Source organism: Embiotoca jacksoni, unplaced genomic scaffold, assembly GCF_022577435.1.
Source record: "Embiotoca jacksoni isolate LCO1_2020_lvr unplaced genomic scaffold, fEmbJac1.0.p SCAF_12, whole genome shotgun sequence".
NCBI classification, from domain to species: Eukaryota; Metazoa; Chordata; class Actinopteri; family Embiotocidae; genus Embiotoca; species Embiotoca jacksoni.
In genome coordinates, this window is record NW_027185252.1 from 9,616,172 (window position 1) to 9,639,873 (window position 23,702).

The 23,702-nt window shown below is 42.2% G+C and overlaps 1 protein-coding gene across 1 annotated transcript; it reads right to left on the reverse strand.

The window, feature by feature from the left end:
• Window positions 1-39: 39 nt before the first annotated feature.
• On the reverse strand, window positions 40-23,237 carry LOC138195336 (transmembrane protein 150A). Its single transcript, XM_069144650.1, has 8 exons — window positions 23,021-23,237; window positions 22,383-22,614; window positions 16,443-16,490; window positions 15,693-15,779; window positions 14,578-14,645; window positions 9,106-9,233; window positions 4,244-4,421; window positions 40-3,508 (listed from the first exon to the last, which is right to left on the reverse strand). Exons 2-8 carry the CDS (start codon window positions 22,445-22,447, stop codon window positions 3,195-3,197), a joined length of 888 nt encoding a protein of 295 aa, XP_069000751.1. The 5' UTR covers window positions 22,448-22,614; window positions 23,021-23,237; the 3' UTR covers window positions 40-3,194.
• Between the last annotated feature and the right edge of the window lie 465 nt (window positions 23,238-23,702).

A 23,702-nucleotide genomic window follows, 5' to 3' on the forward strand; every position in this document is an offset into this window, starting at 1 on the left:
ACTGGATGCAACTTTGCAAATAAGTTCAAACATGTGCTGTTTTCAGTTTTTATTTACTGAACATTAAGGCATATATGTATACAATCATATGACTTTTCATCAAAATAGAATTTACAACCTTAACCTCTTTGGTTTTCATTATAAAATAAGACATAAGGCACAGGGAGCATTTTGCTGTTCAACTGACTGGGGTATCAGATTTCTGTGAGGTTTACAGGTTAGTTTGTCAGAACGCTCTCGGCGATGATCTACTGATTGTGTGAGTAAGCTAATTTTTTCCTGCTGATATTTAACCACATATGCGTGAGCAGCATAAGCATTCTCACAAGCTAACATTACAGGAAAGGCTTATTTTTAAAGTCTCGATTAACAAAAATAATCTATTATATCACGGCTGACCATCAGTCCTACGGCTGAGAAAGAGCACTAAAACTACACAAAACAAATATACACAACAAATCCTCGTCAACATGGACTCCATTACAACAAAGACATCGGAAGGCAGAAGCAAACAGAGTTCATTCTGCTTTAAATCAAACAATGCAGCTGGTGTGGTAACATTTTCCTGAGTGCAAAGATCAGACAGATCCATAACAAGAAACGACGGGACAGAACGTAGAGACGCTGGATGTCTAGCAGGAATGCAAAATGTGAATCTGATTGAAAGAAAGTTTCTCAAAAGAATGATTTTTTTTTTTTTTTTTTTGTAGTCTTCGATTGGAACAAAGGGCAATGTTCATAGATTCCTATAACGGATAAACCTTGAAGTAAAATTCAACCCTTTTTAGTAAATCTGAAATGACTTTTCTTTTCTTTTCTTTTTTTTTGCTAAGGCAGCACCAACATTTGGCTTAACATTTCAAATGCATCAAATCTTTACTGGGAAGAGGAATGCATATCGTAAAAGTAACGCATGGTTGCAGGTACAACGATGTGAAGAACTGAAGCCAAAAGCGCAGACTGCAGTTCAAGAGCTCATCGTTACTCACTGCATGAGAGCAGATTTGGCCTTTTAAACTGCAGCCAACAAACTGAATATTGTTGACTGTGGACACACACATGTACAATTCTTCAAGTAGAGAACAAGACGCTTTCTGGTGAGCTGGACCGCAACGGCTCAGATTTCAAAACAAACTGGTGCAGTAAGCTGCGTGACCAGCAGAGAGAAGCAACTGACCGGTGGCGCGGCCGGTGTCGTTTCCACCTTCTGGCCCATTCCCGCCGTGCAGAGCGCATCAGCTTCTCCAGTTCAGTCTTGTTTACATTCAGCCAGTAAATCACTACATTTCAGTCCGTGGCAGACTGTGAAACTGTAAAAACCACTTGCACCCAAAATACTGGCACTGATCAAACCTCTGCCCAACATGTGGTCAGTTGTGGTGGGAGGAACTTGAGAGTAGAACCGTTTTAAACCCTCCGCTCGCTCGGCGTGTCTTAATATTAGACTGAGATGTTCCTAAAAATATGACCAGCAAGTCCGATCTCTTCCAGCGGGGCACATTTCTCGGCGTATTGGTATTCTTGGCACTCACGGGGGAACCTCTGTTCCCACTATTAGCAGCCAGTGACTGTCCCCATGTCTCCTCTTATTGCTTTCATTTATCAGATGTTAAAGTAGGGGCAAAATGACAGGATGAGGCCTTTTTGTGTTTCAGCACCGATGCTACTGTTGAACTAGTATTTGGCAGGTACTGCGCAGTAACACAAGAGGCAGGACGCTGCATCTCAGTCATGTCCTGCTGTACAAATCCTTCCTTTTCCCTTTGTCCCACCACCACACCAGCTGGCCATGCTGAAAACACTCCAGCTATGTCGAAGTCTGAGCTTCAAAGAAAAAAGCAAGCAGGTAAAGCAACGAGAGCGCGTTCTGCTCCTCCCTGATACGGAATAATAAGATGCAGACCTCCGTCCATAGGACCTGAAAACACACGTGATGCCTCGTCTCTAAACTCAATAAACCAAGTGCTCTGGCTTGAATTAGCCGGAACGCATTTGGCCTCTGGACACTGTGTCACCTCTCTTTTACAGAGAGGAAGTTGAATCCAATATCATTTAAGGTTCATCATCAATCTAGTGTATGGATCTGAACAATGAGAGAGAAAGATAAACATTTGTTTCAGCCTTGCTTATGATATTCGAATTTCTGAGGCACCAGGTCTGTTGTTTTTTTTCCTGCATGCGGTTAAAATAAAGATATGACACATCATCCAAATAATCCAGACACAAAAGGACATTGTGGTCGGTACCATGGATACTTTAAAAACAGTTTTGAGGCACATAGTTCAAAGCTGCAATTTTTGAACACAAAACAACCTGACAGAAGCCGTTAGGGTGAAGACTTGTTACTCCGTTCACACCCGTCAGAAGAACAATACAACATTCAAGTCCACCTGAAAATATTCACTTTATATTTAAGTCTTGGTCAACGGTCTACTCGGAACCATATCTGCGTCTTTAGCTTTACTGTCCACTTATCTTTGCTTGGGAAAAGAACAGCTAGTATCTGGAAAGAGTTGGGCGTTAATTTGTGGATCAAGGTTTTTCATATCGGAAATATCAGGGAGGTTTAAATGATTGCAAAATGCAGAGCGCTTGCCCTATTCTGTTTCCAGGACTGACAACTTAAACATCTTTATACTCTTCTATTTGACACTTTCATTGAACTTATTGCATGCATTCGTTCTCTGGTGGGAAAACAAGCCTCACTGTAACACTTGTGCACCATCTTCTCCGCCTCACTACTGTAATACTGTCCGCCGGGCTGTCCAGCAGCCTTCGCTTCTTTACACGCGATGAAAGCATCATGGCAGTCCCCTAAGAGGAAACAGTCAAAAGCCACAAACTGTCACAGTTCACAGGGTCTCAGGTTGATGTGATTGACAGAACACTCCTCTACTTGTCACTGACGACATGACTGAGTTGGGAGAAAATTTGGTTTTACACTTGTGCGATGTGCAAAATGCAAACAAGTTCTTTAGAGACATACAGCTTGAGGTGAGCACAATAGAAACTGAGCTCTCCGCTGTGGCAGCGGATCTGCAGCCGCTGCGCCGTGAGCGGTTGCTGCGCCGGCCTGGTTCCTTTCAAAGCTTCAGGCGAACATGGCTGGAAATGAATAATTAAAACTCATTCAACAACCGGAATTCGAAAGGAATAAACAAGGCAACTGTGTGGTGTCGAGCTGTGCCGGCTGGCTACAGTATGGACATGTTTTCAGGTTGATGTGGTTGCGAGTGCGAGTGCGAGTGCGGACCGGGCCCCGCCAGTGAGCCCAGTGCTCCCAGTGCTCCCAATGCTCCCAGTGCTCCCAGTGTGTCCACTTTGTGCGCCCTCCCAGCATGTCCCAGGGCTCCTCCTCTGGCCAGCACCACCATGGTGTCTCCTGACATGCTGGCAAACTCGAAGGCAAAGGTCCCGTAAAACAGCATGATGATGACGCAGAACACCCATTCGAAGATGGCCGAGGCGTGTTGCAAGACGAAGCTCTCCTGACAGAAGAACACTCCACCTGGGAACACGGTTAAGGAAAACAACAGCAAAGCGGAGCGAGGGTCTCAGCCCGCATCTGCATGATGGGAAGTCTCAGTCGTGGTCACCATTCTGCCATATTTGACTGCTCTTGCATAACACTGCAACTATCAACCTTAGTTTTATCATTTTAAAACTCAGACAAAAGGAACTGAGCCTGGTCTACCTGATGTATAAACTCTGACACTGGCTGCCTTGTGTTTGGAAAGAGAAAAATACTGTGGACACGTGTGTGGATTGCACCAACATGACAGTGTTGTCTGTCTGTCTGTTTTTTATTATTTTTATTTTATGTTTTGCTTCGCCAGGTTGTGTGCAAAGTAGCGCTTTAGGCTCCATTTGGTCAAGATCACAGACACATGGAAGTTGGCAAATGATGGGGGAGAAGGTAAATAAAACCTGCCAGTCTTTTTGTTGGGATAAAATGACCAAAGGCCATGCTTGAGACTAAACATAATTCCCAAAATGTCAGACAATTCATTTAAACTATGTCCATCAATAACGTGTAAAACGGATCTAGGGGATTGACAGCATGCAGGCTATCAATCTCTGAATCTGCTGTAATGTACAGCTGTAAAATACATGCAATAAAGACAGGTGACAGGATTTGAAACACTGAATACTGGAGGGAGATAGTTCCTGTGTGGCTCTGTCCTTAGTCAAGCTGCTCTAAAGGACTCGAAGGCTGCCATCTGTTAGTGTCTGGAGAGGATACTGAGCACCAAGGCTACGAAGGCCAGCAGGGTCATGCCGAGCCGGAGGTGGGCCAAATTGTACTCCCCCTGGGTCTTGGCCAGTCGGTAGGTCAGCGCTGACTGCAGGCACACAAACAGCATACTGGTGGGGAAGGCAATGCCTGCTCCGACATAGTGGAGAACCTTGGCATTATCCACCTGTCATACGAGGAGAGGAGAGAGAAGGAGAGGGCAAGGGAGAAACGGGGCTGATATTAAAATGGGAAAGACGAGAGATGACGCGACAAAATAGCAGTTTCACGGCCGACAGTGACACTTAATGAAAAGGACAAGGGCACGTGGGAGCGGTCCGAAGGGGAGGGGGGGGGCAACATCAGCCAGCTTGCGCTTCCAGCTGTTGGGTCACAAACACTCAGTTTTATAGCAATCTGTTCGAAGCCCCTTTAAGTCAGAAGGCAGAGAAGAATAAGAGAACCAGCGGCGGCCTTATGGAGGAGACAATGGCAGCAGGCGACACAACAGAACGCCTCCCTTTCCCTGCTGGTCACAAGAACGATAAGAAACAATACACAAAAGGGCTGCTCAGGGAGCATGTGACCACAGCTCCCACTGAAGAGTCCACACACACACACGCACACACGCGCACACGCACGCACACACACCTCTCAGATGTACTGATCAGGACAGATAAGAGATTAAATGGGGCATTAAGCAAAGCTAGAAACACATTTAAGGACTAGACTAATTTAAAGAAGGAATTGCTTTCCTGGTTAATACCGAAAGGTCAAAGCCCGGCAAGAATAACAACGTCCCTGTGCTCCACATAGAGTAATTCTCAGGGATCATTAGAGCAATAGCCTAGAAGTTATTTAGTTTTGGCTCCTAAGCCATTTGTCCATTGACCCAGCGAGTACATACTGAACATTCTTGTGCAGCGGGCTAATCCGAGAAGTGACAAAGTAAGATTTACAGACATAAAAAGTACATACAGCAGGCATCCGAGATCTGCCTGTGACATCTCCTGAGCTGGGAGTAAAGACAGGTCAATCACGACTAGGTCTCACAGGTATTTGTCAAAAAAAAGTAATGTTTTGTTCACATGCTTTTGTGTTATGCTTACATAGTGAAATTCGACAATAACAAAAACACCCTATTTCTTCTACTGCATCACCTCTCCATCAACTGTAACTACATCATATCAGCACTGATATGGAGTGGGAGTATTTTAGTGCTGCCAGTCTGTTGCTCGTGATACTCGGTAATAGCGCAACACAGAGACGCAGAAACAACCATTTGCTTTGCTCTCCTGGCACCTTCTTCTTCTCCTTCTATCTGATGTAGCTTCCACACTAGAGCTGCAACGGTTAAATCGATCAGTCGATCAGGAAACAGGAAAGACATCTACCACTGTTTTGATAAATAATCTTAAGTAAAAATATTAAACATTTGAAGTTCCCGCTTCTCACTTTTAATTTCAAGCAACTGTTTAATGCAGCCTTCATCCACACACTGCTCTTTGTGTGCGTACGTGTGTGCGTGTGTGTGTGCTGCCTGGTGTCCCAGATTTTTATCACTAACTGCAGTCATTACCTGATGGCTTCATGTATCATTAGTCAGGTAAACTTTTGTTGCCCTAATTTCTATATGTTTTCGCACCATACATCATGCCAGGACCATGTGCTATCTCAGTGATGTGTACTGAGGTAATGGAGGGTGAGAGAGCTTTAAAGTGAACAAAACTGGTCGCAGAAGCGGTGCGGTAACAAACAGGAGAGACACAGGGAAGGGAAATGAGGATGAAGACAAGCCTGGGCTGTACAGTTCTTATTACAGCTAAATCTGTTCTTTCCAAAAGTACGTTTCTGTCAGTGCTGGGCTTCATTAGTCACCGCTGGCATTTTCTGCAGCTACGAATCTCCAGCATTTCTTCCCGCAACGGTCGCATTTTCAAAAGATTCAGTCAGGTCTTCTTTGCTGCATTCTTGAAGGTCTCAGATGTGACCCTCCGCGGAGTTCGTCCTCACGTAAAATGCAGCTCGATGACTAAACAAGATCAGATTCGTCAGGCTGACACTGACAAGCGGCTCGCCCGCATACATGAATAGTAATGGCAGTCGCACAGAGCTCACACTTGCTCTTGAAGAGTTAGTCACAAGTAAATGCGTGCAGGGATGGTACTCTGGATGTGTGTGTGCATCATTGATACGCCATCTTCAATAAAAAAAAAATTAAAAAAAAAAAGTTTTATTATGTGCTGCAATTAAAAATAGTGTTTTGGAATGACGATTCCGGTGATAAAAAAAAAAAAAAAGTTCAGGAGGTGTGTGAGGATGTACATGTGGGGAAAAAGCCGGACTGATCCGCTTCCTTTCAGCTTCACTTTCCACTTTCTGGAAAGATAAATAAAAGAGACGAAGTGAAACTTCCAACTGTTTACACCACACATGCTGTACCAAACGCCTGGCAAAGTCTGCAACAGAAAGTGTCACCACCACCAATTATGACAGCCCTTTAATCAGACATTGAGCAAGAGATGTGAAACCACATTTTGAAAAAAGAAAGGTAAAAGATGAACTGGTTATATTAACAGACGCTGGTAGGCTGATTTTGCTGTCTTCAGCCCCATTTCCACTCTTTGCACTAAGATCGACGAGCGGCTGAATTTACAGACAAGTGGTATCGATCTTCTCATCAAACACAAAGTAGGAGGAGCAGTCCAATCACCTCCCCTGGTCGTTTTCTCCTCATGGCCCTCTGTGTGGCAGCAATGCGCTTCTCCATCATCCACTCGAGTGCCTCTCTGCCCAAATCATCAGCCCGCCTGACAGGAAAAGCCCCAGCGGCCACACCACGTCGGTGCTGCCAAAGCCTTATGTAACACACGGATACGAACGGAGGTAGTCGACAAGAGGCTGCAGAGTGCGCTGCCATGCGGTGTGTTTCCGGTGCTTTCACTCACTTTGATCAGCTGGGGTCAGATCTTTGCCGTCAGACGCCTGCTGTTTTCTCCTTGTTTGTTGGGTGTGTCTGTGGATCTTGAATCCACATGTTTATGAGACGGAAAATGTGGGCCTTCTCATAATTTTCCCGCCGGATTTCCATTCTTTAATGTGGTTTCCACAGTTGATTTACAATCGATGTCGTCTGTATTACTTAGTGAGGGCAGTCTGTGACCGAGCGGCAAGGAACCGGGCTGCGATTGGTTATAGATGGGGCCTCTGCTGCACACACCCTGTTTGCCCAGCTCCTTTCCATGCGTGGCCAGACTTGATGACTCACTTCCCCCTGGCTCTTCCTGTAAAATTCCTCCCACTTCTGCAGAGCTCGGAGGAGAAGCGGGAAGAGACGACCTTCTTACACTCACACAAACTGCCACATCTGCTCCGCACACCGCTGTCAGACGATTGTTCTCCGTCACACAGTGCCCTTCAGGCATACATAGTTTAAATGAGATGTCATGCCATCAGTAGAGAACATTTAGTCGATCCTGCATCTTCACCACACCTGACACACAGAATCAAGAGCAGTCCAATATGAAGGAGCACCGGCTATTCAACAGGCATCCACTCATGTTTCAACAAAAGACAATAAGCTGCACATCATTAAGCTGTAGGGTGAACATAAATGACAGTGGAAATATTTGTTGTCACTACTTCTAAATAAAAAAAATAAAAAAAATAAAAAAAATTACCTTGATTCAGAATATACATTTTTACTGCTGCATTTATTTTGGAGTCGGCATCAAAAACTGAAGTGGTCACGTACGTCACATGTATTCCTGTCTTTCTTCAGTTACTTCCCATTAACGTTCTACTATTTGACAAGCTTTTAAAGTTGAAGGACAAACCCAGTGTTACAACAAGCGGTCATGGAAGTGTCCAGCCTTTCATAAGAAACCAAACTGTGTCTATTTCATCTGTAAAGTCTCCCTCCCAAATTCCTATTTCTAGATTCCAAGGATGACTCATTAGAGCGACTTATGGCTGCTCACTCTGCACTGTATCTCTTTGGATCTTATAAAGAATCACACGCACATCCCTTCAGAAGACACCGCACTGATATGAAATTCATTTCCTGGAGAAATAATCATAACCACTCCTTGCTAAACTTAAACCATGAAATTTAATTATTTACATTTTGAGCTTTTGAGTACTTGCTTTTTGTCCCCAGAAGTGAGGTGGGTCCCGACAGATTTGACACACACACACACACACACACACACACACACACACACACACACACACACACACACACACACACACACACACACACACACACACACACACACACACACACGGCGTCCATCCAGAGCTCCAAATATTTAGATATCAAGAAATTCTTTCCTAAAAAACAAATATATACAACAAAGGAATTGAAGTTATGCTCCTTCACTTGAAGTTTTTTCACCGAAGACGAAGTACCGTACAGTGTCTATGCTATGAAGGTAGAACAGAAGTTAACAAACTGCGTATATTTACTCTGCAATACGAGTTGTGTTCCTGACAGAGATGAGGAAGAGGAGCAAGATTAGACCAAGATTAAAAAGAAAAGAAGAAACAGAGTAATGTTCCCACGCCAGAGTATCATTGAGAAACACTGAGGCTTTCCAGTGAAATGTGGTTGTGTTAATGGTTATTTTCATCATCAATATATCTGCAGATGATTTTCTTGATTAACCATTTGGTCTTTAAAACAACAGAAAATTGTGAAATATGCAGATTATAAGATCCTGAAACGAAATTAATATGAAGATGGAAGATCACAAAAAGTGACAAATCATGTTTAACAGTTAGTTAAAGTTCTAATTTATACTTCCGGGTCTATCAGGATCTCATATGCATGTATGGACACACAAACATGTTTTTAAAATGGAACAACTTACCTGGAAGTTGCCCACCATGATGAGTCCAGCGGCACAGATCCAGCCTGTGCAGAGACTCGCCGTGTTGAGAACACAGTTCTGGTGCTTCTCAATGACGTGGGCATAGCGGAGCAGCACAATCGCCATAACTACAAAAAGAGACAAAAAAAAAAAGAAAAGAAGAGTCGGTTATATAAATGAAAACACTGTGCCAGAGGTAGAGGAAAGTCCTTTAAAGAAAGGGAGAAACTGTCTCATTTTGCTTATTTTGGACGAGCACCATACACCGTGCCTGGCTTCACTTTAATGCAAACACTCACACACCTCAGTAAGCCAAGAAACACAAGAATTCCCTGCGGGCTAATTTCAAATTACAGGAAGTTTTAACAAGTGAAACTACGAGAGGCAAGGGACGGCGGGGAAGTGAGAAAGATAGTTTGGTGTGGGGGTTGCATAAAATTAAAAGGTGAAGAGAAACGAAGTACAGTATTTGGGACAGATGAGTGCTGATGTGCTAATAGGTTCTGACTGGGTGCATTGTTGGAGCACTGAGGAGCTGACCACCGCCTGGTTTCTCTTTGTTAGCTCCTCACGGCTGCTCCTTGATGAAGGTTGACTGGGTTTGGTGAAAAGCGGGGCACAGGGGGAGGGGGGACAAGGAGCCCCTCATGTCTTGACCTGAAGCTCATATATTGTCTCAGAGACTAAACTGTTGTGTTAGCTCCGTCACCAGCTCTGAGTAAGAGGAGGGGTTTCAGAAGAAGTATGTGCTGCCAACAGTGAATAAAAATGGAAACCGTGGTTACGGAAAGGAAAGAAACATGGAACAATGTCAAGCTCCGTCTCAATTAGTCAGGACTTGGACATGTTGTAGCCCGTCTGGCTCCGAGCCAGCGTCTCAATGACCAGACACATTTCATAACCTGACCACAACCTCACTCCACAACACACAAACGATTACTCACTCTCAGACTGCTCTTGTTCTCACTGAAGCTTTTTCTGCAGCAGTATTAAACAAACCCTTTACACACATTTCACATTGTTGATATTTTTTTACAATAACAATTCAGCTGCTTCAGGTTTTTTTTTGCCCGAGATAAGAACAAATTATGGTTACATATCAGGAAGGAAAGGTATACAACCAAAATACCAGAGTTACAGAGGCTAAAATTGATCTCCATCAGCCTGCAATACAATTTTTAGGTAGATAGATGATAGAAAGAGCACTTTATGAAACTGCACTGTTACAAGTCAAATCACATAAGAATCACAAAAACCAAGATGCTCTGAAGTAAATATGAAAAAAATTTAAAAAACAAACCAGTAAAATCTGAAGTAAAATAAACTAGAACCATACTTCACATATTGGTATCATTATTGTTTACAAAAGTAATGTCTAAGGTATAAAAAATAATAAAAGAAAGATGTTTTAATTAACATTAAACGATTTTGTGACAATTCTGTCACAAAGCTTCTTTTCAGATAGCGTTAGCATCGCATCTACACTCTTAGATATCTATACATTTTACAGATTTTGCACACGTCATGTTCTGTGTTTTTCTCTCATACTGAAGGTTGTTTTAATATGATTTTTGTAAATATAGGACCAACTTTGATCTGAGTCCATCTGTTTAAGTTAAAACAAGTTTATCACCTGCTCAATGAAATGTTAGAATTAATTATAAAAAAGTTAACAGACCATACAAATAAACATTTTTACATGTAGGTAGGAAATGCAACAGATGTATGCGTCTAGCTAAAGCTGATGTAATGTCATGCAATTTCATAAGAATGTATATATTTTTGTTATTAAAGTCCTCTTAGTCCTACATTTCTAAGTGTGTACTGTTTTTTTTTTTGTAATCTTCTTTCTGTTTCTTCAGCATCAGAGTGATTTCAGCTACAATCTTGGAAAAAGAAACAGTAGTGTCCCCAGGCTCGGAAACTATCTTGTTTTTTTCCAGCTCCGTTTTAAAGTGGAGAACATACTGTATGGCTGAAGGGACGAGAGAGTGAGCTGCAGTTTATTTCATTAGATTACAGCATCTCTGCTGCAGACTGACTGGCTGTGGATTTTTTTCTGTTTCAACTAAATTACTATTTCATCATAAAAAATTTGCATGTTTAAACTTGCTGGCATTTAGCAGTCACCATAACATGATGAAAGCTCAGCCTGAAGGTTAAAGAGCGGGAAGAACATTTTTTTTTTTTTTTTTTCTGTCTGTAAACAAATCCTTGTTTCTTTCACATTTGTCTTTTATTTTGAGCCCTCTAGAGGCGCATTTGTGCAGGGATGTTGTCCGGCATCTTTCTTTGAGGATGCATGTTACGCTGTGGTCATGGGTTCCTCCAGCGTAAGGGTGCCATGTCCGATGAACAAGCAAAATAGCTGAACTCCACCTGGCCTCAGAAGGTCGTGACAAGCTGCTGTCTAACAGCTCAACAATAGGAATAATTTTACGTAAACATGCCATGCCACAGCCCCAAACACTGTCCCAGCTTTAGTCACCTTCTTATCCTTTCCTCTGAAGTCAGGAAGCCCAGGGGAGGAAGTAGAGTGCTGACGCACACACTGTCTTGCACAATGTTTCATGCACACCAATGTTTCTCTTTCATGCAGAGTCACAGCGATGTGGACTTACTGTGATGCATGCATGACCATGCTGTCGCACGCACAGACCTGGATACTAGTGCACAAACACCAGTGCGTATTCCCACAAAAGTCACCTCAGCCATGCCACACCACACCACACCACACCACACCACACCACACCACACCACACCACACCACACCACACCTCCCAGTAAAACAAACCCCGCCGCCCTCACAAGGGGATACGTTTCAACCCAAACACCCGGCTGCATTCTCTCTCACAGGAGGTATGCAGTGAAAGAGTACACGCATTGTCTTTAAAACAGTGTGTGTGTACACTGGCGGAAAGGTGGGAATTGGGATGAAAAGGAGAAGAATAATTATGAGGCAACATGCAGTTCACTGAGTGCATGTTATCCCAGTTAGGAGTGAATCCCTGAGCCAACTGTCGCAGGCACAGTCTCAGAAGTAAGACAGAAATCAATAGGCTAACAAGCTTAGTACTGATTATTTACAATAGTCTGTTGTACAGCGACATACCACATCAACTTAACTTCCTTTGTAGAGCCATAATAACTCATTATACAACTTGTGTTAACAAATGGTATGTTCACACCGACTGAATGGTGACAGAAAAATAAACACACAAGGCAGCTGTAAACGTAATCAATACGACCTGAAGATTGAAGCATCCAAACCCGCAGAGATGCTCACAGATCCTTTTGACTCCGATTTAAATATAATGCAGTTGTTCCAATGTGAAATCATTTTAAAACAGTGTCACTGTAACACTGTTTGTCCAACAAAGAGCAGTGACGATCAGATTTTTTCAACTTTCATCAAACGTTCCAAGTATTAAGTAACGAAATGAAAAATAGGGGATCTGTATCAACACTGTTTGTGTGCGTCTGCAGCTAGAAGCTTCTTTCTTTTTCTTTTTTTTTAACTAATAACTCAATAAATTCTTTGGTCTGTAAAATTAGAATAACTGAAGAATAAGTGCTACTAATCATATTACAATTCATCATCTGGTCTGATTGAAAGACAAGATATATTCAGTTTACTATTATGAAAAACAAAAGAAAAGCAGCCACATATTGCCATTTAAAATGCAGAATTAAGTGAATTTTGGCTTGAAAAACAACTAAACTGATTATTCACATCCTCAAAATAGCTGCACGTTTATTTTCTCTCCATCTTTAATTCACTAAACAGCTTGTCAACATATTTTTTGAGTGCTTAATAACAAAATGTAATTGTCTCAGTTTGATGATCTGATTTACTTTTCCTCCCACATATTAATATCAGCCTCAAATATTGAGCACCACACGAGTTATAATCCCATTAAACCATTACTAGAAACCATTTAGACAGAAAATGTAGCTTGTGTTTGAAATCATGGTCACCCAAAACTGACATGTGGAAACGACATTCATAATGAAGACACAAACAGAAATGAGGTTTTTTTTTAATCCATCTGCTATTGGCCTTTTAAACAAACGTGATTTGGTTTGTTCTTGGCATCGGATGTTATAAAGTGTGCCCTGGTTTCTGGCTTCTCTTCTGTTGCTGCATTTTCTGATCGTTTTGGTGAAGAGCAACGATGATAAAACCCCAACTCTATTTCTGTATTCAATTCTGATACTCTGAATTAATTTGTCTGCAGAACAATGCACTTTCATTTTAGTTAATAGTACAATTAAAGTGCAAAGCTTAGCCTAACTCTCTTTGTCTTTCAACTATATGTACAGAATCACGACAGACTGACCAGCTGTGGTTCAGGGGTCATGGTTGGCTAACAGAAGTGGTCAAACACACTGGACATCCACTGCTGACTGAGCATACTTCACACGGTGATGCAACGGCCTGGTCGCTACCCTCGCGCACATTACACTACCTCCATATACAATACTACGTATACGACACAGAAACGCTCTCCCATTCTTGTTATAGGCAAAAACCAGCGCTATAATTTGGCTCAGTAAACAGCTTGCAGCGATTGCTGTTGAATCAAAAGTACAAGCAGTGTTCCAGAGTCGGCCAATCAGACGAGACAGACAAGCCTTAAATAACTGCTGGAGGCATGGGTACAAACAAGGCGAAGAAACCTCTCTCCGGCTTTTTATACATGCATGTGTGTGTGTGTGTGTGTGTGAGAGAGAGAGAGAGAGAGAGAGAGAGAGAGAGAGAGAGAGAGAGAGAGAGAGATTGCGCGCGCGCACACACGCACACACACACGCACACACACACACGCACACACACGCACACACACACACACACATAGAACAAGTCTAATCCACAGCTGGGAAACATTAACTAGATCAGGGTAGTCAGAAGCACCAGCGAACGCAGGAAAAAGTACATGTAGACTCACATAAGACATACTGGAAAGAGCAGCACACGGGAGCTCATTCCCTTCTTTTTTATATCACGCATATTGTCCTTGTGCCTGATAAAATACACACTCACTGTGAACGTGTGCCTGGACATATGTGTCCAAGTCTGTATTAAAACTGGTCTGAAGCAAAAATGTACTCTTATTTGTTCCTCTTCATTTCTTCAAAGCGACCACATGCAGGGTCTGTACTTGCTCCTGGTTGATGAACTTGTGGGGACATGAATATGTTTACACAGTCACATTGTGACCCTCCTTTTACGGACAAGAATCAAGTTCTCGTAATGTAAATTATTACACTTTAGTAAGAAGATTTGGTTTAAGGTTAGGGCCAGGCAGGGAGGTGTCTAGGCACTTAATGCAAGTCAGTGTAATGTCCACTGAGGTGATGGATGCGTGCACGCGTGTATGTGTGTGTGTGTGTGTGTGTGTGTGTGTGTGTGTGTGTGTGTGTGTGTGTGTGTGTGTTGTGCGTGTGCGTGTGTGTTGTGCGTGTATATCTTACCCATGAATGAACCTGTGCTGCAGATAAGGCTGAAGAAGCAGCTCTCAGGGGGAAGAGTCCCACATTTACTGCAAGAGAGAGCACAGAGAAAGAAATCAGAGATGCACTGTGAATCTACCTGCGCACTCGACACAGCAACAGCAGCACTAATTGCACTCCCATCCTTTACACTGCGCAATATCGACTGGCAGAGCCAGGACCCCTCACATCTCATCGTCAAGTCTTTTGACTTTTCACCTACTGCCTCTTTAGGAATGGTAAATGTTTGTAGGAGGGGAAGCCAGGAGACAGTCAACTCTGGCTGTCCGTGCCCGAGCCCCTGCTGCCTACAAAGCCAAAGCCTTCTCAGCTGACTGCAGTCACACTCACATTCTTCAGTACATAGATGAAAATGTATAATTCATGAGACTAATACCCGCACTGATGACTTTTAAACAATTCTTTGATGTATTTAGCTTTTGCAGCACAAAATTAAATAGATTCAAAATGTACATCTCTTCCTCTTTCACAACTTCAACTGATTGAGTAACAGCAGCACAACCAGCAGTGCAATGTTAAAGATCACCTTTTTGAAATATTCAGACATGTTCCTCTGTTAATCTGTAGCTGCGGATTAACAGAGAAACTGGATATAGCAGCCTTATATGTCATCTGTAATAAGAGGAAAACATAAGCAGTGATTTGGTTGGATTTTTCTGGCGATTTTTTTTTTTTTTTGTATGCAAACACAGTATTTACGTGCTACAACTGGCCTTTGATGTTGAAAGCTCTGGAAGCCAAAAAGCTAAACAAAGGAGCAAGAGTGTCTTGATTTCCTCCCAAATGTAAGCCGACTCCTCTGTGAGTGTGAGTGTGTGTGTTTACATGGTTAAGCCCAAACCCGTGTTTTGCCTCTGAACTGCCACGGTGGCAGGCAGGATATTTCAGCCACAAGTTATTTTCAGAATGCACACACACAGGAGAAATGTCTCCTTCAAGCTCACTCGCTTTTTATCAACAACGTGCCGACAGGGGTCATGTAAAACAATGGGGCAGTATTCCTGTTTTTAATCAACAGAGACAAAGAGAGAGCGGAGAAGTAGGGTTGGACGGTTCAGGGGGCGAGTGTCACTGACCTGATGAGAGGTACATTGTCTAGCGTGCAGCACAAGGATGGCCCGCTCTGCAAATACAGCTCCTCTTCACATGACTGGTTGTACAACCTGGGATACCAACGTGCACCAAACATGCAAGCACGCACACAAACAGGGCAGAGCAAAGGTAAATGTTAAAAAAAAAGGCACATATGAAGCAAAATCACACGTAACTTAAATTGTAGAAGCATTAAATCTTCAATCCTACTGGAAATAATCACCAACTAACAAAATTAAAAGCGCCGACATATTTCTGATTAGGATTGCAAGTCCTACGAATTTCAGGTCTAAATATCCAATGTGTGGTTTAATGAACATTTTCAGTCTTTACATAACATTACAGGAACAGTGAGGTTGCAAAAAGGTTTTCTTTTGTTTTATTGTATTGGTGAGTCAAAGTGGCAGAAAACCACTGACATCAAATAGTAGCTCTGCTGGTAGAGATTAACCTCAGCTTGTCCAAAACAAACCCAGCATCCAGAGGAACAGAAAGTCACTCAATAACAGGACATTAACCGAGAACAATAACAAATGTTGAATAACAGTTTAGAGCTGTGATCATTTTCTGCAGTTTATTCTTTTAGTTGAGGTGAGCAGATTTTGGTGAGTCTCTCGAACGTTTGTGAGGTAAGTCACCACAGAATAACTCCAACACTTAAAGACAAAAAATTGATTGCAGGGAATGTGTGGGGATCAGCAGAGGTATGATGAAGAACAGATTATGCAACGTACCAGTTATCCACAGGGCAGACATGCTGGTTGTACAGGGCCATGGCGTACCTAAAAGGGAGACCGTATGATTAGACAAAATGAAAGGCACTGCGACTGTCAATCCGTAACAATTTAGAAGAAAAAAGTATTTTTAAATCACCAAAATTCAAGCGACAAGCAGCGAGGAATGCCCTGCCAACACAGTATGCTGATGTCACTGTGACCCCACAGTGAGCTGTCACGTAAAAAGAAACAGCTCGAGATTGCGAGGACACATAATATCTGTGCGGGTGTACATCCTGACCAAAACCAAGAAAAACAAGTGTAGTTTGTTTGCAGCCTAAATCCGATAAGCAAAAAGTCAACAAGTTATTCGTCATGTCTGAACACATTACATTACATTTCATTTAGCGGACGCTTTTATCCAAAGCGACTTACAATAAGTGCATTTCAACAATGAGGGTACAAAACCCAGAACAACAGGAATCAAGAAAATACAATTTCTTCAAGAAAGCCAAACTACAAAATGCTATCAGTAAGTGCCATTTTAAGCGCTACTAAAGTTCTACTGTTCAAGGTAAAGTCTGAAGAGGTGTGTTTTTAGTTTGCGGCGGAAGATGTACAGAGTTTCCGCTGTCCTGATGTCGTTGGGGAGCTCATTCCACCATTTAGGAGCCAAGACAGCAAACAGTTGTGATTTTGTAGAGTGTTTAGCTCGCAGTGAGGGAGCAACAAGCCGATTAGTAGAAGCAGAGCAGAGGGAGCGGGCGGGGACGTAAGGTTGGACCATGTCCTGGATGTACACTGGACCCGATCTGTTCACAGCACGGTACGCAAGTGCCAATGTTTTGAAACGGGTGCGGGCGGCTACTGGTAACCAGTGAAGGGAGCGGAGTGCAAATGAATTTCGGGAGGTTAAAGACCAGTCGAACTGCGGCATTCTGGATGAGCTGCAGAGGTCGGATGGCGCTAACAGGTAGACCTGCCAGGAGGGAGTTACAGTAGTCTAGACGTGAGATGACCAGAACCTGGACCAGAACCTGGACCAGAGCCTGGACCAGAGCCTGGACCAGAGCCTGGACCAGAACCTGGACCAGAACCTGCGCCGCCTTCTGAATGAGAAGAGGACGTATTCTCCTGATGTTGTGCAGCATGTATCTACAGGAACGTGTCGTTGCAGTGATGTTGGCAGTAAGGGAGAGTTGACTGTCGAGTGTCACGCCAAGGTTCCTAGCAGTCAGGGTCGGGGATAACACAGAGTTGTCCAAGGTAATAGTCAGAAAACATGATTTTTATTATCTTATATTTGTAGTGCAGTTGGTTGTTTATTTACGGTGATGGTTTTGCATTAGCTCCCAAGACCTCAAGCTAAAATTTCATTATTAAAATGTCATAATTCATCTTTCTTCAAATCACCTATATCAGTCTTTTAATTAAATAAAAGACAACAGTGACCTCCAAACACTCAAATCGAGGCACTCTGACCTACAACTGAGTTGCACCTGTTCAACCTGCGAAAGCAGGTGACCTGACATCATTCCTTATCACTCTATCTGGGACTTAAAGGGCCAAAGAGAGAAAAAGACTGGTTTGTGTTTGTCAGACTGTTACGACTCATACTGAAATCTATCTACAGTGTTTATTTTTGGTCAGGTCACTGACCAGCCACATCCACAGACAGGTCATTAACCAAAAGATCAAAAGTTAGAAGCTGTATGCTGCAAGCTGATAACAGTTTTGTACATTGTTCTTAATGCTGGTTTTATAGCCATCATGCTCTTAATGGATATGAATTAAGAAGCTCTTAGGAAGCTGTGGATGTGTGATATATTTGAGACCGACAGTAATCAATTCAAACCGATGAACTAACCCAGGCACGTATATCAGTGTACATGTTGGCTGACATACAAAAATGCTACACCAGGTTTGATATAATTTAGAAACAATATCACCATAACATCCATCAGTAGGCAGTGAACAATTTAGAGTTCAATTTCAGGTCCGACTGTTCATTAAACAACAAGACAAGGTAAAAACCTAATACGTGGCTTAATCATGTATGAAAGGCTAGAAAGCTTTTAATTTGGAATGAAAATAGGAAGTTGCTGCATTTTGCTGCCAAATTGTGTAACGTTATCACTCATTGAGTCATTTGTGTTTATAGGGTTGTCCCTGCTGGTCCAAAAACAAATATGCAGGATCTTTATCAGAATTGCTGTTTAATTCATTTATTTAACTAGTTTGTTTATGTATTATTTAAACCTCCAAATACTGAGATCAGTATTGGCCTCAAAACTCAGGTTATAAATGAAAACTATCATGCAAGTAAGCCCTCAGTTACGCGACAATGATTACTTGTGTCATTATGCCTGAGGTTGTGATTATTTTCTGCCCACAAACACTTTTAATTAACTAAATAATTGAACAGACCATTTTCAGTAACTCAATGATGTTGAAGGGGCTGTTTCTACCAGTAATCGAGATGTTTTGGGCTCTTGAAGCACCAGTAAACAGCTCACTTTTAGAAATCGCCGTCGTGGGGCTTCAGTGTGAGGCCCTTGATTATTTCAGAATTAGAATCAGAACGCATTAATTATCATTGTAAGCTCCCCAGCAGCAACATGTGCAGCTCAACCGTGCCTGCTGCTTTGTCCATACTTGTCCAAGTCTAATACAACAGCACATAAAAATGACACAAAAATGCAGACATCTGCCTTTTATGGTTGGTTGCACTGCTCATTATGAAGAGGTGGTACAGTCCGAGTGTTTACGTGTTACATGTTTTTCAGTTCCAACTATAACCAGCAAAGATGATACAATGATGTGTGATCATTTTATCCATAATTCTAGGTAGACATGAGAAAAGGGGGAAAAGTGACACGCAGGGAAAAAAAATAGTAACTCACATTATGCTCCTGTTATTCACACACACTGATAAAAACGGCCAAGAAAAGATGGGAAGAGAGACAGGCAGCGTCAGACTGTGACACCATTTGTCCTGATTTGTGAAAGCAGTCATAGTTCAGTGAGAGGTCAAGCAGCAATGAGGACTGTTTCCAAGCTCGATGGTATCCTACTCACAAACCAATCTTTAAAAGGACAGAGAGACACACACACACACACCTGACACCCAGAAGTCACTAACAAGCACCGAGTCACACGTGTGAACACACACACAAAAGCATCAGGGCAGGATTTACTGGACATCAAGCATCTAACTAAACAACAATCATTACTACGACTACAATCTCGCTCGTCACTTCTGATACATTTGATGCCAATCCAAGAGCTGCTGTAAGAAAATCAACATTATAGAGCATCTGTTTGCGAGTTCCTTGTTCATCTCTACAAGTGATGTCTCTTTTGCAAGTGGCTTTCTAACACAACATGTGATTTGTAAAGTGCACATCTGGTACTGACTGCCTGCTGTAGAGGCTGTCAACACTTGGTTGGCTAGTTATTGGCAGGTATTAAGCTTTGTGAATCAACATGTGAAAGTCATAAGCCAGACGGCACCAAAGGAAGCCCACAAGAGTGAGGTGGGATATGGCTGTCAGGTAGAGGACTGCCAGATTTCCAGCTCCGAGTCGTTTAACTGCACTACAAGACAAAAAACAAACAAACTTGCCAAAAGGGTAGAGGGATACCAAGAGACCTCATTAGAAAAACATAGGAAAAGCAAGTATGGCCAGATGAAGTTGTTAAATTTTCCTCCACTTCTGAGGCACATTTTTCCAAAGTTAAAATAGTACCAGTGCAGCGTTGGGACATTTCTAAATAAAGTGGGCTTTTTTAGCTGTATGTGGAACTAAACCAGCGCATTATGTGCTTGGAGGAGGTTGAGTAATAATAGGTTTGTTTATATAATTAGCCCTCTATCAAAGCCCAGCAGTAGTTGTAAACTGTAATTGCATGCCTGTGAGCAATATTATACATGGGACGGACCATGTTTTGTTTTTGTTTTTTTAGGACTGAACAAGGAACATATAGGAAAGACGTTAATGGAAAAATCCCAGTTTGTACAGTGAAAATTCCCAAAAGCTGTGCAAAAATAACCCCAGGAAAGGATGGGATGCATAAAATATGGATAAGCTGTAGCAGTATAAGCAAGACTCCAGTTGCTTCTCTGGGTGGTTGCTGAGGCACATAAATCTGAGGGTTTTTTTTTAAACTGGAAGCAAAATATGTTCTTAAATAACAATTTCCAATCTGAATGGCAAGAAGAACAGCCTATGGGTATCGTGTAACCAAACGCATTACTTAACTCATAAAAGGTCAGGAGATGAATCTAAGCCGATACTCTTGGGTGGGCACAAGCCTGGATCCACACTTTCTTACTCTGGACATGGTTACCAGATGCCGAGTGAAAATTCTGCTTACGCTCTCTATTACCCACTTCCAGTATTTACCTTTCTCCCACCCACTCACTGAAAGGAGGAGTTATGCAACATGTCACATCCTTCGACATTCCACTAGTCTGAAAACAAGGCGCCCTTGTCAAGGTAACAGGAAGGAAATTGGTTTAAAGGGGATGCCAGTCAGCAGCGTTTGGCACCGTACGTCAGATCAGCTTTCTACCTCAGAAACACTAGAAAGAAAAGGGCAATGCTGGCACTAACTTTTACATTCTGAAACTACAGGAAACCAGACAGGAAGTCCATCACCATTCAATCAGTACACCTGGATACAAACTCCTGATTGGACTGGGAAGTAGCAACATTCACAAACACGAATTAGCGTACAAGATCTCTGCTTTGGCATCTGATTAGACTGCTTAGTCCCCGTACATCTCATCATCGACGTAGCACATAGCCTAGATTCAGAACTACGACCATTTGGATTCGGGCCATCTGTCTGTCTCCCATTGGGAGTTTGCATTCCTCCTCTCAAAGTAATAACAGAACCGAGAGGAGAGCTGTCAGCTCGTTCTTTTCTCTGCGGTACATCTGCTCAGATACTGTACTGCAGATAATTAAGCTGCACTTCAAACCTGCATGTCTCACTTTTAAGAGAGGGGTGATAATCCCAGATCCTTCCTGGAGAGAGTTAATCCACATGCAATTGCCATGGCTCCCAGGAATTCAGGATAAATATGCAGTGTTGCTCTCCTGGGGGCAGCAGAGGTGAAGGTATCAAAAGCTTTATGTTTAATATAAACAATAAATTTGTAATTCATTGGATTATTGCCTGGGGATCACTGTGTCTATTTTGAGATAAATAATGTCAAAAATATCATTTTTATGATGACAATATTTATTATTTATTTCACCTACTTTATGGTATACAGTATACCTAAATTATATGTTTTCTAAATTGTTATCAAAACAAACATGACAATCTGAAAACAACTGTAATTGGTCAATGGCTTTGCAGGCAAAACTAATGTTTAAAACTGTTCTTTATGGGTCTATTAAGCAACAAAATAATTAACATACAACGATATAGTGGCTCAAATTTGCTATCTTACACTAATGCACATGGATACAATGTGATTTTGCTGCACTGATTTTTTTTTTTTTATTGTTTCTGTTCAGCTCTGTTTAATATTTATTTCATTAGTTAAAAAAAAAAGAAGCTTTGGGTATGTTGTAAATCTGCTGGGGTAGAGTATTTGTTTGTGCCTGGTGGCATTTAAAACAAGCAGTTCTAATGACCAAATAAATGTCTAAATGTCAGAGACTGCAAAAAGAAATGCCAAAATTACATGTTCCAATGGAAAGTAATGTTTCTTACACGTTTTACAGGGGATACTGTATTGGCAGGCACTTTTACATCACAAAATCCTATTATGCTCCAAGATCATAAGCTATATATCATCCTTGACATGAGATCAACTTGAGCATCTCTACTCGCTGCCAAAGCACTTGAATCTCAGCTGACTTGAAGACACACTTGGCTTATAGTTATATAGAATTAGGATTTCACAAATTATTTTTGCTGTCAAAGAAGTGTAACACTTACACAACCCATATCCCAGTGATGGTCAGGACTGGGAGGCTAACAGGCAGTATCATCCAGAGAGACATCTTCCAGCACCTTGAACAGCCCCTTTCTTCTTTTTCCTCTTCGGCCAGCCGAGCGATATCTGCTCCAGTAACATTTAACTGAGCGTGCCTGACATATGCATTGCCACCGACTTAATCATTTCCCTGAAGATGGAGGTATGGTAGTTGGGACAGATGTGCCCTTTGAGCTGGTGAATGAAAGGAGAGTGGGGCAGTGAGTTTCTGTCAGAAAAATTCACCTCCTAATCAGAAGTTAATCATCATTGACAGTTGGGAGTAATAATGTGCAGTCAGGGTTGCGATGCTCACAGCAGCTTCATGCATGATGATGAGTATGTATTGTGGGTAAATTGTAAACAAATACTATCCAGTAAAATATCACTTTAATACTTTGTGAATTTTTTTTTTTTTTTTTTTTTTCTATTTTTCTTGATTTAACCAAGAATCATTTGCTTCAAGAGTTTTGATCATGTGAGGGACTGGTGCAGTCACTCACGGTTGACTTAAATAAGCTTGAAGGGTCTCTCTTGTTCACCTTCACCCTCCTTGTTAGCAACAACGACGAGCATCAAAACCAAATCTGCGTCCACTCACCTTCTGCCTCCTTTTTAGCTCGCAAGTTTGTGCGGTTTTGTTTGGAAACTTTTGAGTACGCCGAAGGTGTCCTCCTCTACTCCGGTGGCCCCAAACGCAACCGCGATGTAGCCTTACTTTTATATCAAGTACTAGATATTCTTTCCCGAGCGCTTCCCGGTTGTGGTCGTTTTTCGCTGTGGAATGAGTGGGGGGGAGAGGAGGAGGAGGAGGAGGAGGCTCGCGCTCACGGCAGTCTGTCTCGCTGCTGTTTGGCCGCCACGAGACACTCTGGAGTATCCAGCTGTTTGACTCCGCCCACGTTGGGTTTGCGCACGAGGGGGCGGGTTGGCGGCAACGAAGCTATAAAACCCCCCAGGTCCGAGCTACAAACATCTAGTCGTTTATGTTATCATTTTAAGATAACACGTGAGCATCTACCTGTTTGCGCGGTCTATTTTGTGGCGTTGCTTTTATTATGCTCCGACAGATGTATTTTACAGACTGCACGAGCTTCTTAAATTTGAGCTTCTGCATTGCATGTTTTAGTTGGTGTCTTAACTGTGCAGCACAATGTGGTCCTATTTCCTCTACATTTCTAATAATAACTCCCATTTCATGGTTTTGCCTGTCTTTATTAGTAGCTAGCAATTTTTTTTAACTTAATATTCTTCTTTTTAATTTTGCTTTGCATGCTTATAAA

Excerpts from the sequence above, each read along its gene's own strand:
- LOC138195336 (XM_069144650.1), bottom strand. The coding sequence starts at position 22,447 with ATGTCTCTCTGGATGATACTGCCTGTTAGCCTCCCAGTCCTGACCATC. Across the intron at positions 14,646-15,692 it reads GACAATGTACCTCTCATCAG|TAAATGTGGGACTCTTCCCC; the intron begins GTCAGTGACACT and ends TCTCTCTTGCAG. Across the intron at positions 3,509-4,243 it reads CTTCGTAGCCTTGGTGCTCA|GTGGAGTGTTCTTCTGTCAG; the intron begins GTATCCTCTCCA and ends CCGTGTTCCCAG.